Source organism: Protopterus annectens, chromosome 8.part1 (assembly GCF_019279795.1).
Source record: "Protopterus annectens isolate FY-2018-M chromosome 8.part1, PAN1.0, whole genome shotgun sequence".
Taxonomy (NCBI): domain Eukaryota; kingdom Metazoa; phylum Chordata; order Ceratodontiformes; family Protopteridae; genus Protopterus; species Protopterus annectens.
This window is the reverse complement of record NC_056742.1, coordinates 301,745,269-301,758,309: the sequence shown is the minus strand read 5'-3', so window position 1 is coordinate 301,758,309 and position 13,041 is coordinate 301,745,269. Positions and strand designations below refer to the sequence as shown.

Here is a 13,041-nt window from a genome sequence, read left to right as displayed (position 1 = left end):
GACAGCTGATAAGGGCACCACTGTCCTTCAGGTTGAGCCCCCAGGTATGGTTTCTTCTGTCAGGGATATGATTAGTACTTCCTACTTTATGTAAACCAGCCATCAAGATCTGATGTATGTTAGGGGTTGGTGCATTTGGGTAAAGGAGGAATTTGAGAGCTTTTTGGTGGCCACAAGCTAAAGTAACAGCAGGATCAGATCCTAACCAACAGTTATGGAAGAATGAAAATGGACAGTACCGATGGAATGTTATGGTAAGTACATAACTTTTTTTTTTTTTTTTTTTTTTTAGCTGTTGATAGTGAGTCTGTATGTTATTGCAGAAAAAGTAAAGTATGCTACTTTCTTCATTAGAGACAGAAGGCCAACATGGGCAGAAGAAAGAAGATTAAATGCAGAAACATTTGGGTACCCATTACGTTATCGTGGTCGTGGTGGCTACAGAGCTAGAGGTGGTGTTGGCTTTAGAGGTGGCAGAGGACGTGGAGGTGGAAGGGGATACAGTGCTCCACGAGGTGGCTTCCGTGGTAGTTACAGAGGAGTTGGAGGACGAGGTGGCAGAGAGTATGCTGACTTTGAATACAGGGTGAGGAAATTTTATTTTCTGTTTACATTACCTTGAGAAAACAAATTTGCATGTAAAGAAAATAAATCTATATACTTTCATAAAGGTCTTTGGTGTGCATGAGTTTTAGCATTTTTTAAATTGTAATATTAGGATTAAAAAATCCTCTGTATACATTCTTGTATATTTTTTGAGCAGTTCTGCTCTCATTTATTGTGTGCTTTCTGATTCTAAAATACATTTCAGTTTTAGTTACTTCAGTGAAACTAGATAATTTTAATAAACTGTGTTTACTGCATGCTGAACAGCTGTCTAATTATTTCATGGATCCTTGTCTTCCCCAGCCTTTGAATAATGCAGATGTGTGGAGCAACATTTTGTATTGTGTAGGTTTGTTTCTTGTAGCGTACTGCAGATTCCGGCATGTGAAGTGGCAGAAATGCAGCACCGCCAGTTAGATAATAAAGCAGTAAATTAATGCAGTTAATCAAATGTAATGAAAGACGATTTAGAAACAGGTAAATTTCCTATTGAAGTGTATAGTGTTTGGCATACAATGGTAGCACTGTTCATATCATTAGTGATTTAAAACACGTGTACTGCAGAAATTGTTACACTTGTATCAGTTATCAACTTTAAGACTAACATTTGGCTCCCGGCAGACTCTTGTCGTGGTACCCACATTACTAATATTTTGCCCGAGTTTCCTTGTCCATTTCTTTACTGTGAATTCTTCTGCAGATCTAGTTGAGTATTATTTGGATAAAAAACACTAGGATGCTATGTAGAAGTTGACCAGGTGCCTAGACTGCTGATTTTCTGTGGACCTGCTTGAGCTGTCAATGATCTGTGTACGTGGAAAGTGCCCTTAAACCTTGAAAGCTATAAGGTTGTTGCATCCTAGGCAGGATGCGACTCTTATTGCTAAGGCTACTGCAGCAGTTATCATTCAAACATCTGCTGTTAAGGTAAGTTTATGTACTTCCGTTTTGTTTAGAAAATGCATGTTGATGCAAAACCTGTTATGTTAACTTGAGTGAATTGGAGAGTCCTTTATCTGTCTATGATTTTGCTCATTTGTCTTGTATTTTTGCTGTCTCTCTCATTAGGTGGTCTGACAGCATGGAGGGCTAAACTTCTGAGCTAGTAATGAGCTGCATCATCTGTCCAGAGTGCAGGATTTAATTCCTTCCACCTTCATTTGCCTACTCTGTGACTTAGAGCAGCTCACATGGACAGTGCTCCTGGGTCAACCTTAGAAAGGGGCACTTTGTCCATTGGGTTTACCTGGTTAACGTAATACATAAAAGAAAATGGTCTTTAAAAATGTTCCCTTTTTGAACATTTATTCCCCTGCTATTATTTTCTTTTCTTTGTTTAGAATTCTTGAGCAAAAAAGTTAAGAATTGTCTTAAGTCTGTTTTTTGTAAAAGTTGTGGCTTTTTAGTGAGATGTTGAGGATAGTGGTCACTAATAACAGCCATGTCAGTTTCAGAATTTGTATCCTCCAGAAATGCTTGCTAATGGAAAGATTGTTGTAACTTTCTAAGTATACACTTGTCTGTCATGTATATTTGTTCATTAATATTATCTCAAGCAAACATCAAATTGTGCACAGTAACAAGGAATTGTAATTGGTGGTTTTGTCTGTTTGTGTTTGTAAATATTTGGTCCCTGCATCTGAGAATAGTTAATGTATGAATTAATTGATTGTAGTAAACAGACACTCCATATGAGCCATTTTCTTTGTTTCCTTGTTTTTGTTGACTGTGTGTTTTTATTTGGCTGTGAATAAACTGGATTTAACAAAGTCTACCAGTTTAGTGATATTATATGTGGGGACTGCACATTAGCACATCAGGTAGTGTTATTGCCTTACAGCAAGAGGTTCTCTGGTTCAATTCTTGGGTGGGTGATTTCTGTGCGGAGTTTCCATTTCCTCCCTTTGTTTGCATGGATTTTCCCAAGTGATCCAGTTTCCTCCCACATTACAAAAACGTGCAGTAGGTGGATTACACACACTAAATTAGCCATAGGTGTGAATGTGTGTATATGTGTGGTAAGGAAGAAAAACTGGCAGAGCTAGCCACCTGGCAGTGTGAACATTGCCTCTAGATTCACTATTGAATTAGCAGTCTGAACCCATGTGCAGAAATGGTTAAAAGGAGCTGTAGATGAATGTGGAGTTTAACTATGAACATATTTTTAAATGTGAAATTCAGTCTCGCCGTTCAATTTTACAAATGAGTTCGGAGCCGATCCCTCTGCTCCGAGTCTGCCACTTTCACAAGTTCGAGGCTTTCGAGCAGCCCTAGGCCAAGTCCGTATCCCATGATGCTCTCTGCCTCACCTCAGATCTAATTTGCCGCTGAAACAGATCGGAGGTCGAGAGTGGAGCTCGGGCCAGTATTTATTTTATATATATATATATATATATATATATATATATATATATATATATATATATATGATTTTTTCAGAAAGTGTGCATTTTGCCTTAGTTTATCATAGACTAGTATTTAGTCACTTTCTTTAATTATTTCTGATGAAATATCTTCGTTTATAGAGTGACTGCTCTTAGTATATATATATATATATATATATATATATATATATATATATATATATGATTTTTTTAGAAAGTGTGTATTTTGCCTTAGTTTATCATAGACTAGTATTTAGTCACTTTCTTTAATTATTTCTGATGAAATATCTTCGTTTATAGAGTGACTGCTCTTAGGCCTTTCATTGGCCGTGCTTTAGTTGGTCCCTAACCTGTTTTAGTGTGTTCTTAACTCTTATAACTGTAATCTTTTTAGTGTGAGAATATTGTTCTTTGTAGCTGAATATTAAATGTTATAGTTTTGAATCTTTACTGTTTATCCTAGCTAGTGCGTGTTTATCTAGACTGTTATAGCTGTTTAAGATGTTCTTCGTGTTTCACTGTTGCAGTCATTACATTTGGGTTACCCGCTTTGCAGTAGCCCTCAGTCGGCCTGATTAACAAAGTCTTGGGTCTTGCGTCGGTTGCTGTCCCTTCTTCTGTGACATCAGGGGTATAAAACATGCAGCCAATGCCATTACATCAGTCTTTCTTGCCGTGTGGTGCCCGAAGCTGAAGCAGTTCGCAATTGCCGGTCGGCCAACTCCTGAAATTTTCGTTTTTGAGTTTCAGAACCAGAGTCTTCAACTAAAGCTAAGTACCCCATTGGGGAAACATTTTCTTGCTCCTTACCGATGTCAGTAAAAGTTAACAATTGCATTACTTGTGGAAAGCAAATACCTCACAAAGATTTTCATTCGTACTGTATTCCTTGCCTAGGCCCTGACCACAACGTGCCTTGCTGTCAGTTTGGTGCTTTATTTAAACAGCTTACTATCCGTCGTCTGTATATTTTTGCTTCTCTAAATATTTTGGTTCTCGGTTTAATTATCCAGAAATGTCGTCAGTTAGCCTTCTGACTACCAGGATTTAAAAAAAAACGCAAAGATAAAGACAGAGACAGGCCACCGAGGTCCAAAGCTGCCAACGATGCTTTTCCTAAGCTAGTCGCCAGTTCGCCGGTACTCAGAGAGGTGCTTTCGTAGCCCCTGATACCTGCTACTTCTGACTTGCAGGCCTCTACTGAGACCCATTTGGAGTCCGGTATGCCACGAGATGCTTAAACTGTGGAACCTGTGGATGGGTCCGGAGCCACTGTGCAGGCACCGGCTTCTGAGGGTGTATTCAGGTCTACGGACTTGCATGTTAAACCGCCGCCTCCTTCATTTAGGCCCATATCTCGAACCATGCCTAAGAAACAGACGCCCAGGCCGCATGCTCAAGCCTCTATGCCTAAAAACAAATGATAAGAATGGCTGAAGATCTTATAACTCTAATCAGGGGAAGCCGTCCCTCCCCCTTCTAAGAGACCTAGGACTGAAGTTGTTTATGAATCTTCTGAACAGGATTCTGATTTTTCTGATGATCTGGATTTGCCCTGATATGCTTATGAAGATTCTGATGCAAAGGACTCTATTCCCTCTGCTTCCCCTCCAGAGGATTTTTTTTTTGGTGAAACCTTGCATATACTCTAAGGGAGCATTTCCACTGGGAAAGCCAGGAGTTTTCTGATTCTAAAAAGAGGCTTAGGGATTTCTTACTCCTGCCTTCAGCGTAGGCCTTTAGCTATACCTCCTGTACTAGACATTGTTGATGCCTTTTCAGAATCTAGTTTGGCCCCTGATTCTTTGCCTCCTGCTCCCAGAAAACCTGACAGATATTACAGGGTTCCTGATTCTCACAAGTTCCTTTTTAAAAATCCAATTGCAAATCTAGAGAGTGCTTCACAGGGAACCAAGGGCAGTAAGACTTCTACTGTTAAAAATCCTACCCACTCTGATGGAGACTGCAGGGTGCTGGATAGATGGGGTAAGAAAGTTTACACTTCTTCAACTTTGGCCATAATGGCTTTAAACTGCCAGTTTCATTTGTTAAAATATCAACATGTTATTGGATTGCTTAAACAGAAAATGATGATAATGCCTGACTCTGCTGAAAATAAAGTTACAGGATTTAATGCATTCTGCTGAACAGGTTGGAAAACATAGTTTGCAATGTGGATTTGATTCATTAGAGGCCTCTTGCAGAGCTGCCGTTACTGGGTCTGTGCAGAGAAGGCATGCTTGGCTTAAGCAGCAATCTTTGCCAGTTCATGTTAAAGCTAAATTGTTGGATGCTCCCTTAAATCAGAACCGCCTGTTTGGCAACAAGGCTGAGGAAGTTCTTAAAAAGATGGAAGATAAAGCTATATCTATGCAAACTGTTAAAGATTTCTTGCAGGTTCAGCCTCCTAGATTTAGTAGGCACTTGCCCTCTAAAAATGAGTCCTTTCCAACCCCTTCCAGGTCTTCTCAAGTCAAACCCAGACACAGCAGAAACCCCAGGTTTCAGTCCCAAGGGACACACAAGACTAGGCAATGGGGGGTTTCCGCACCCAAACTTGAGGGCAGCAAGACTCTCCCCTATGGAAAATAGTCTCAATGACTTGCTTTTAAGACTTACAAGCACTTCCCAACTGAATGCTCTTTTAGGCGGAAAGATTGGTCTGCAAGCCAGAAACCTGGAACTCATTACCCAGGACAAATGGGTTCTAAATGTAGTGTCCCAAGGATACAGATTTCATTTCCACGCGTTATCAACACCAAGCAGGTGGCCAGATCCACCCCCATATCAGAGGGCAGAGGTAGGTACTCTCTCTTAAACATGGGGGCTATTCAGTTGGTACCAGAAGAGGAAAAGGGACAAGGTTTATATTCGAAACTTTACCTGGTACCCAGAAAAGGCAATACATGGCGTCCTATCCTGGACCTTTCCATTCTAAACACCTTTCTGGTGATTCCAAAATTCAAAATGCTGACTCTTCACCAGCTGCTTCCTATGCTAGGCAAGGATGCATGGTTGGCAACATTGGACTTAAAAAGAAGCATACCTGCATATCCCTATCCGGGAGTCTTTCAGAAGATACCTACGCTTCAAAGCAGGCTACATGCACTATCAGTTCTCTGCACTGCCCTTAGGCTTATCTACTGCGCCCAGGGTATTCACAAAATGCCTAGCTCCAGTCATTGCATTTTGCAGGCAAAGAAAGATTCAAATATACCCATACCTGGACGATTGTCTAATTCAGGCAGAAAGCAAAGACATTCTTTTCAATCATCTGGCCTTTGTTCAACGGGTACTGACTTGTCTGGGGTTCACCATAAGCGAAAAGAAATCCCACTTGGTACCCTGTCAACAAATTATGTTTCTGGGATCAAGCTTGTGTACAACTTCCAGATGTCTTTCCTCACGCCAGAGAAACGGATACATTTGACACCTTACTTCAAACATGTGGCCACAAAAACCCAGCTATCTGCAAGGCAAATACTGCAAGCCTTGGGGTTCATGGCCTCATGCATTCTTCTAATTCCATATGTAAGGCTGCATATGAGGAAACTGCAGTGGAATCTCAAAAGCTTATGGTGTCAACATTCACAGGATCTGGAAGCAAGGATTCCTTTCATACCTTGCCTACGCCTAGAGTTACTTTGGTGGGCCACCAAAACAGGTGACCATTCACATTACCCCCTGCCAAACAGATCTTAACAGACGCATCAGACTATGCATGGGGGGGGGGGGGCTCACCTGGCAGGGAAGTGCATTCAGGACAAATGGATCCCAAATCAAATGCACCTGCTCATAAATCAAAAGGAAATGTTAGCTGTACAGAATGCCCTGACAGCCTTCAAGGACTACATTCTTCCAAGACAACTAATGGTAAAGACAGACAACACCACTGTCATGTGGTACATAAACAAGCAGGGGGGTACACATTCTTACCCCCTCTGCAGACTAGCCATGGCATTGTGGAACACAGCCTTGAGCTACCAAGTGAATCTACAAGCTCAGTTCCTGCCAGGAAAACTAAATACACTGGCAGACGGACTAAGCAGAAACCTCATGGACCCGCACAAATGGAAACTGGAACCACGGATTTTCAACATGTTGACAAGCAAATGGGGGGGGGGTCCAGATATAGACCTGATGTTCTTAGTGTTTCACTGTTGCAGTCATTACATTGGGGGTAATCTGTTGGCAGGTTGCCCTCAGTCGGCCTGAATAACAATTTCTTGGGTCCTGTGTTAGTTGCGGTCTCTTCTTCCATGATGGCAGGTCGTTAGGGGTATAAAACATGCAGCTGACGCCATTTTATTCAGTCTTTCTTGCCACGTGGTGCCCGAAGCAGAAGCAGTTCGCAAGTGCCGGTAGGCGACTCCTGAAATTTTCGCATTCGAGTTTCAGAACCGAAGTCTTTAAACTAAAGCTAAGTACCCCGTTGGGGAAACTTTTTCTTTCTCCTTACCGATGTCAGTAAAAGTTAATAATTGCATTACTTGTGGGAAGCAAATACCTCATAAGGATTTTCATTTGTGCTGTATTCCTTGCCTAGGCCCAGATCATAACGTGCCTTGCTGTTGGTTTTGTGCTACATTTAACCAACGCACTATTAAGTGTCAGTATATTTTTGCTTCTAAATAGTTTGGATCAAGATTTAATTATCCTGGAATGTCGTCTGTTAGCAATCAGACTACCGGAGTTCACAAAAAACGCAAAGAAAAAGAGAGAGACTGTCGAGGTCAAAAAACGACGAAGCTTCTCCTAAGCCAGTCGTCTGTTCGCCAGTACTCAGTGAGGCGCTTTCGCAGCCCCTGATACCTGCTACTTTTGAGTCGCAGGCCTCTAATGAGACCCATTTGGAGTCCGGTATGCCGCGAGATTCTCGGAGTATTGAACCCGCGGATGTCTGTCCCTTGGATGGGTCCGGAGCCACTGAGCAGGCACTGACTTCTGGAGGTGTTTTTAGGCCTCAACATTTTTATATTAAACCAACGCCAGCCTCAAAAACAAGATTAAAAACATCTTCTATGTCTAAAAAACTGATGCATGAGCCACGTGCTCAGGCTCCTATGCCTAGGCAAGGCACTGATTATGAATCTTTGGATCAGTTTCCATTTCTTCTGATTCCTCTTCTGATCAGGAATTTTCTATTCTACCCTATGAGGATTCTCATGCAGAGGAATCCATCCCATCTGCATCTCCTCCTGAGGATTACTCTTTTGGAGAGACTTTGCATACCTTAAGGGAACATTTTCACTGGGAGAGTCAGGACTTCTCTGAATCAAAAAAGAGGCTTAGGGATTTTCTTCTTCCTCAGCATAGGCCTTTGGCAGTCCCTCCTGTATTAGATATTGATGTGTTTTTGGAATCAAGCATGGCTCCTGATTCCCTACATCCGGCTCCTAGTAAGCCAGACAGATATTACAGGGTTCCTGACTCCCACAAATTTCTATTCAAAAATCCTGTTGCTGATCCTAAGACTATTTCACAGCCTCCCAAGGGTGTAAAGGCCTCTGCAGCCAAAAATCATACCCCCTCTGATGGAGATTCCAGGGCACTGGATAGATGGGGAAAGAAGGTTTATACGTCTGCTACCTTGGCAATCAGGGCCTTAAACTGACAGTTTCATATGCTTAAATATCAACAGCATGTTATGGGCTTACTGAAACAGAAAATGATGTTGATTTCTGATTGTGTGGAAAATAGAGTTACAGGAATTATTGCATTCAGCAGAACAGGTTGGAAAGCGTACTTTGCAATGTGGTTTTGATTCCTTGGAGGCCTCTTGCAGGGCAGCTGTTACTGGATCTATGATTAGAAGGCATGCCTGGCTCGAGGAGCAAAATCTGCCTTATCATGTTAAAGCTAAATTGTTGGATGCATGATATTCTGTTCGGTAATAAGGAAGAAGAGGTTTTAAAGAAAATGGAAGACAAAGCTAAATCTATACAAACTGTAAAAGATTTCCTGCAAGTGCAGCCACCCAGGTTCAGTAGGCACTGGCCTAAAAATTGGTCCTTTCCTGTGTCCAACAGAGCCACTCAAGGCAAATCCAGGCACTCAAAAGGCTCCAGATACCAATCACAGGGTTCTTACAGGTCAGAGCAATCGGGTGCCTCCAAAAGTGGAGGAAACAAAGCACAACCCTACAGTAAGCAGTCTCAATGACTTTCCTCTACCATCACCAAACACTTATCTTTTGGCAGCCCCCTTGGGGGGGGGAACTAGCAGTTCATGCTCAAAATTGGCAGTTAATTACCCAGGACAAGTGGGTACTAAACATAGTATCCCAGGGGTACAGATTTCATTTCCATACTTTGCCAGTTCCAAACGGATGGCCTGATCTGCCACAAAATCAGTGGGCAGAGGCTCAGAAACAAGTTATGTCCCTCATGGATAATGGGGGCTATTCGAGTGCCAGAAAAGGAAAAAGGACAAGACTTTTCCTGGTACCCAGAAAAGACAATTCTTTGCATCCAATACTGGACTTATCAATTTTGAACACATTCCTGGACATTCCAAAATTCAAAATGCTGACTTTACAACAGCTACTGCCTATGCTGGGCAGGAACACGCTTGGTTAGCGACTCTAGACTTAAAGGAGGCATACCTGCATATCCCAATAAGGGAATCATGCAGAAGATACCTCCTCTTCAAAGCAGGTTTTTTGCTTTACCAATTCTCTGCACTGCCCTTTGGCTTATCTACTGCACCTAGGGTCTTTGCAAAGTGCCTGGCACCAGTAATTGCATTCTGCAGACAAAGGAGCATACAAATTTATCCTTATCTGGATGACTGTCTCATTCAAGCAGAGGACAAGGACACTCTTTAACATCTGGCATTTGTAAAAAGGCTTCTAACATGCCTAGGGTGCACAATAAATGAAAAGAAATCCCAACTGGTACCCTCTCAAATAATTACATTCCTGGGTGCAAGCTTGACTACAACTGCCTAGATAGCTTACCTTACGCCAGACCAACAAAGGCAACTGACAACATACTTCAAACAAATGGCAAGAAAAACCCAGTTGTCTGCAAGACAAATTCTGCAGGCTTTGGGGTTCATGGCATCCTGCATTCTTCTAATTCCATATGCGAGACTGCATATGAGGAAACTTCAGTGGTACCTAAAAAATTTGTGGAGTCAGCATTGTCACAGTCAGGAAACAATGATTCCTATCATTCCCTGCCTACAACAGGAGTTTCTTTGGTGGGCAGAAACATGTCACCAAAACAAGGGACAGTCATTCACTCTACCCTCTGCCACCCAAACCCTAACTACAGACGCATCATACACTGCTTTGGGGGGGGGGGGGCACCTGGCAGGGAGATGCATTCAGGGAAAATGGAGGCCAAAACAAATGCATCTGCATATCAACCAGAAAGAGATGCTAGCTGTTCAAAATGCTCTGACAGCCTTCAAGGACTTGCTTCATCCAGGACAACTACTGATAAAGACGGACAACACCACGGTTATGTGGTACATAAACAAGCAGGGGGGTACACATTCCTACCCCCTTTGCAGGCTAGCCATGGCATTGTGGTACACAGCTTTGACTTACCAAATACACCTTCAGGCTCAGTTCCTTCCAGGAAAACAAAATACTCTGACAGAAGACCTAAGCAGAAATCTTATGGACCTGTACGAATGAAAACTGGATCCACAAATCTTCAGCATGTTAACACAGAAATGGGGGAGTCCAGACATAGGTCTATTTGCCTCTTCCCAAAATTATCAGTTGGACAAATTCTGCACAAGAACACATCCCAAAAAGGCATGGAAAGTGGATGCCTTATCAGTCTATGCTTTCCCCCCTCTGCCTCTTCTCTCCATGGTCTTAATAAAAGTCAAGACAGGTAAAACCAAAAATGATCCTAGTTGCTCCGGACTGGCCTCGCCAGCACTGGCACCCACTTCTAAGGAATATGTCTCAACTTCCTCCTTGGTATTTGCCTCAAATACCTCATCTACTGTCTCAGCAGAATAATCAAATTCTGCGCACTCAGCTCCAAACTCTGAATCTTACAGCATGGCTGATCATTTAATTATTCAAACAACACCTCTCAGTAAATCTGTGATGGATGTCATTTTGGAAACCTGAAGGCCTAGTACTAGAAAATCTTATGCTGACAAATGGAAGAGAGATTCTGTGCTTGGAATCAAGCACAAGGAACATACACAGCAAAGCCCAATATTCCTCAGATTTTACAATATTTGACTGAGATGTTTGACAAGGGCCTATCTTTTTCTTCAATAAAAATCCATGCCTCTGCCATCTCGGCTCATTGCAACACAGAGCCTCCCCCCTTTTCTCATCCTCTTCTTAAACAGCATCTTAGAGGGGCCAAAAATTTAAGGCCTCCCAGAAGATCACCAACTCCTGCATGGGACTTCAGTTTTGTGCTGGAAAAACTCACCCTGTCTCCTTTTGAACCAGCAGCTACTGCGGATATAAAATTTATATCTTGGAAAACAGCTTTTCTCTTGGCAGTCATTTCAGCAAGAAGGGTTTCAGAACTTCAGGTTGTCCTGGCTGTGGAGCATTTTATCACATTTTACTCACTGGGAAAAGCTGAAATACACAACAACAACCCAGACAGGGTGTCCTTCAGGACCAGTCCTTTTATGCCTAAGGTGGCATCCAGTGTGGCTCTTAACCAGACAATTCACCTGCCAACATTTTACCCAAATCCACAGAACAAGGGGGAGCGGATTCTGCATTCATTGGACGTACACAGACAACTAAGATTATACATAAACAGAACCAAATCTCTAAGAAAGTCTTAGCAACTACTGGTAGCATTTGCTGCATGGTCATAGGGGAAGGCTATATCAAAGCAGACTATTTCAAAGTGGATAAGCCACTGCATTCGTTTCTGCTACTTGCACCTTGGTAAACCTGTGCCCAAGGGGATCAGGTCACATTCCACCAGGGCTGCCTCTACCTCAGCAGCTTTTCTCAGAGGGGTTCCAACCAAAGACATTCTAGAGGCTGCTACTTGGAGCTCTGTTCATACCTTCACAAAGCATTATCATTTGCCTTTCTTCTCCAAATCCAGGGCAGGCTTTGCCACTGCAGTTTTGCAGGGCCTTATAGCCGCTCGTAATGCTGTTTAGTTCCATCCTCTCATCCATAGCTTTGGGAAACATGGGATTCTACCCAAATGTAATGACTGCAACAGTGAAACACGAAGAACATAGTACAGTTGTGTACACTTACCATAAATGTAGATGTTCGAGTGTATTCACTGTTGCAGTCCGGGTTACCCACCCGCCATCCCTCTTTTCTATACCTTTTCTTTCTTTCACTATATACTTAAGCCTTTGTGGTGTATTTGCTTTTAGATTAAGGTAAAGTTTATGTTTCTAAAAGTGCATTTACACATAATTTCTGTTTATATATTTTTGCACCCCATTTGGGGGGCACCTGACATCTTGAGCAAGAAAAACTGAATAAAATTGCTTTGGCTGCATGTTTTATACCCCTGACGACCTGACGTCATGGAAGAGGAGACAGCAACCGACGCAGGACCCAAGACTTTGTTATTCAGGCCGACTGAGGGCAACCTGCCAGCAGATTACCCAAATGTAATGACTGCAACAATGAATACACTCTGAACATCTACATTTATGGTAAGTGTACACAACTGTACTTTTGCCTCCCCCCAGAACTATCAACTGGACAAATTTTGCACAAGGATTCCCCACAAGCAAGCTTGGAAAGTGGATGCACTATCCTTCAGCTGGAAAAAACTATCACTTTATGCCTTTCCTCCTCTGCCTCTGCTCTCCAAGGTACTACTAAAGATCAAACAGGACAAGCCAAGGATGATTTTAATTGCACCAGACTGGCCTCGCCAACACTGGTACCCACTCCTGCGCAGTGTGTCACGCTTGGCTCCATGGCACCTGCCTCAGACTCCTTCCCTGTTGTCTCAGCAGGAGAACATGATTCTGCACCCTCATCTGCAAATCCTGAACCTAGCAGCCTGGTTAATTACCTAATCTCTCCTTTACCATCCCTCAGCAAATCAGTGATGGATATCATTTTAGAGGC

General features: G+C 42.4%; 1 protein-coding gene across 1 annotated transcript in view; it reads left to right on the top strand.

Moving 5' to 3' along the window:
• Positions 1-13,041, top strand: part of LSM14A (LSM14A mRNA processing body assembly factor) — a 612,302-nt gene that overhangs the window by 512,728 nt on the left and 86,533 nt on the right. The window contains exon 9 of the mRNA XM_044081890.1: positions 355-586. Within this exon, the coding sequence (XP_043937825.1) occupies positions 355-586 (232 nt within the window). The remainder of the gene's footprint in view (positions 1-354; positions 587-13,041) is intronic.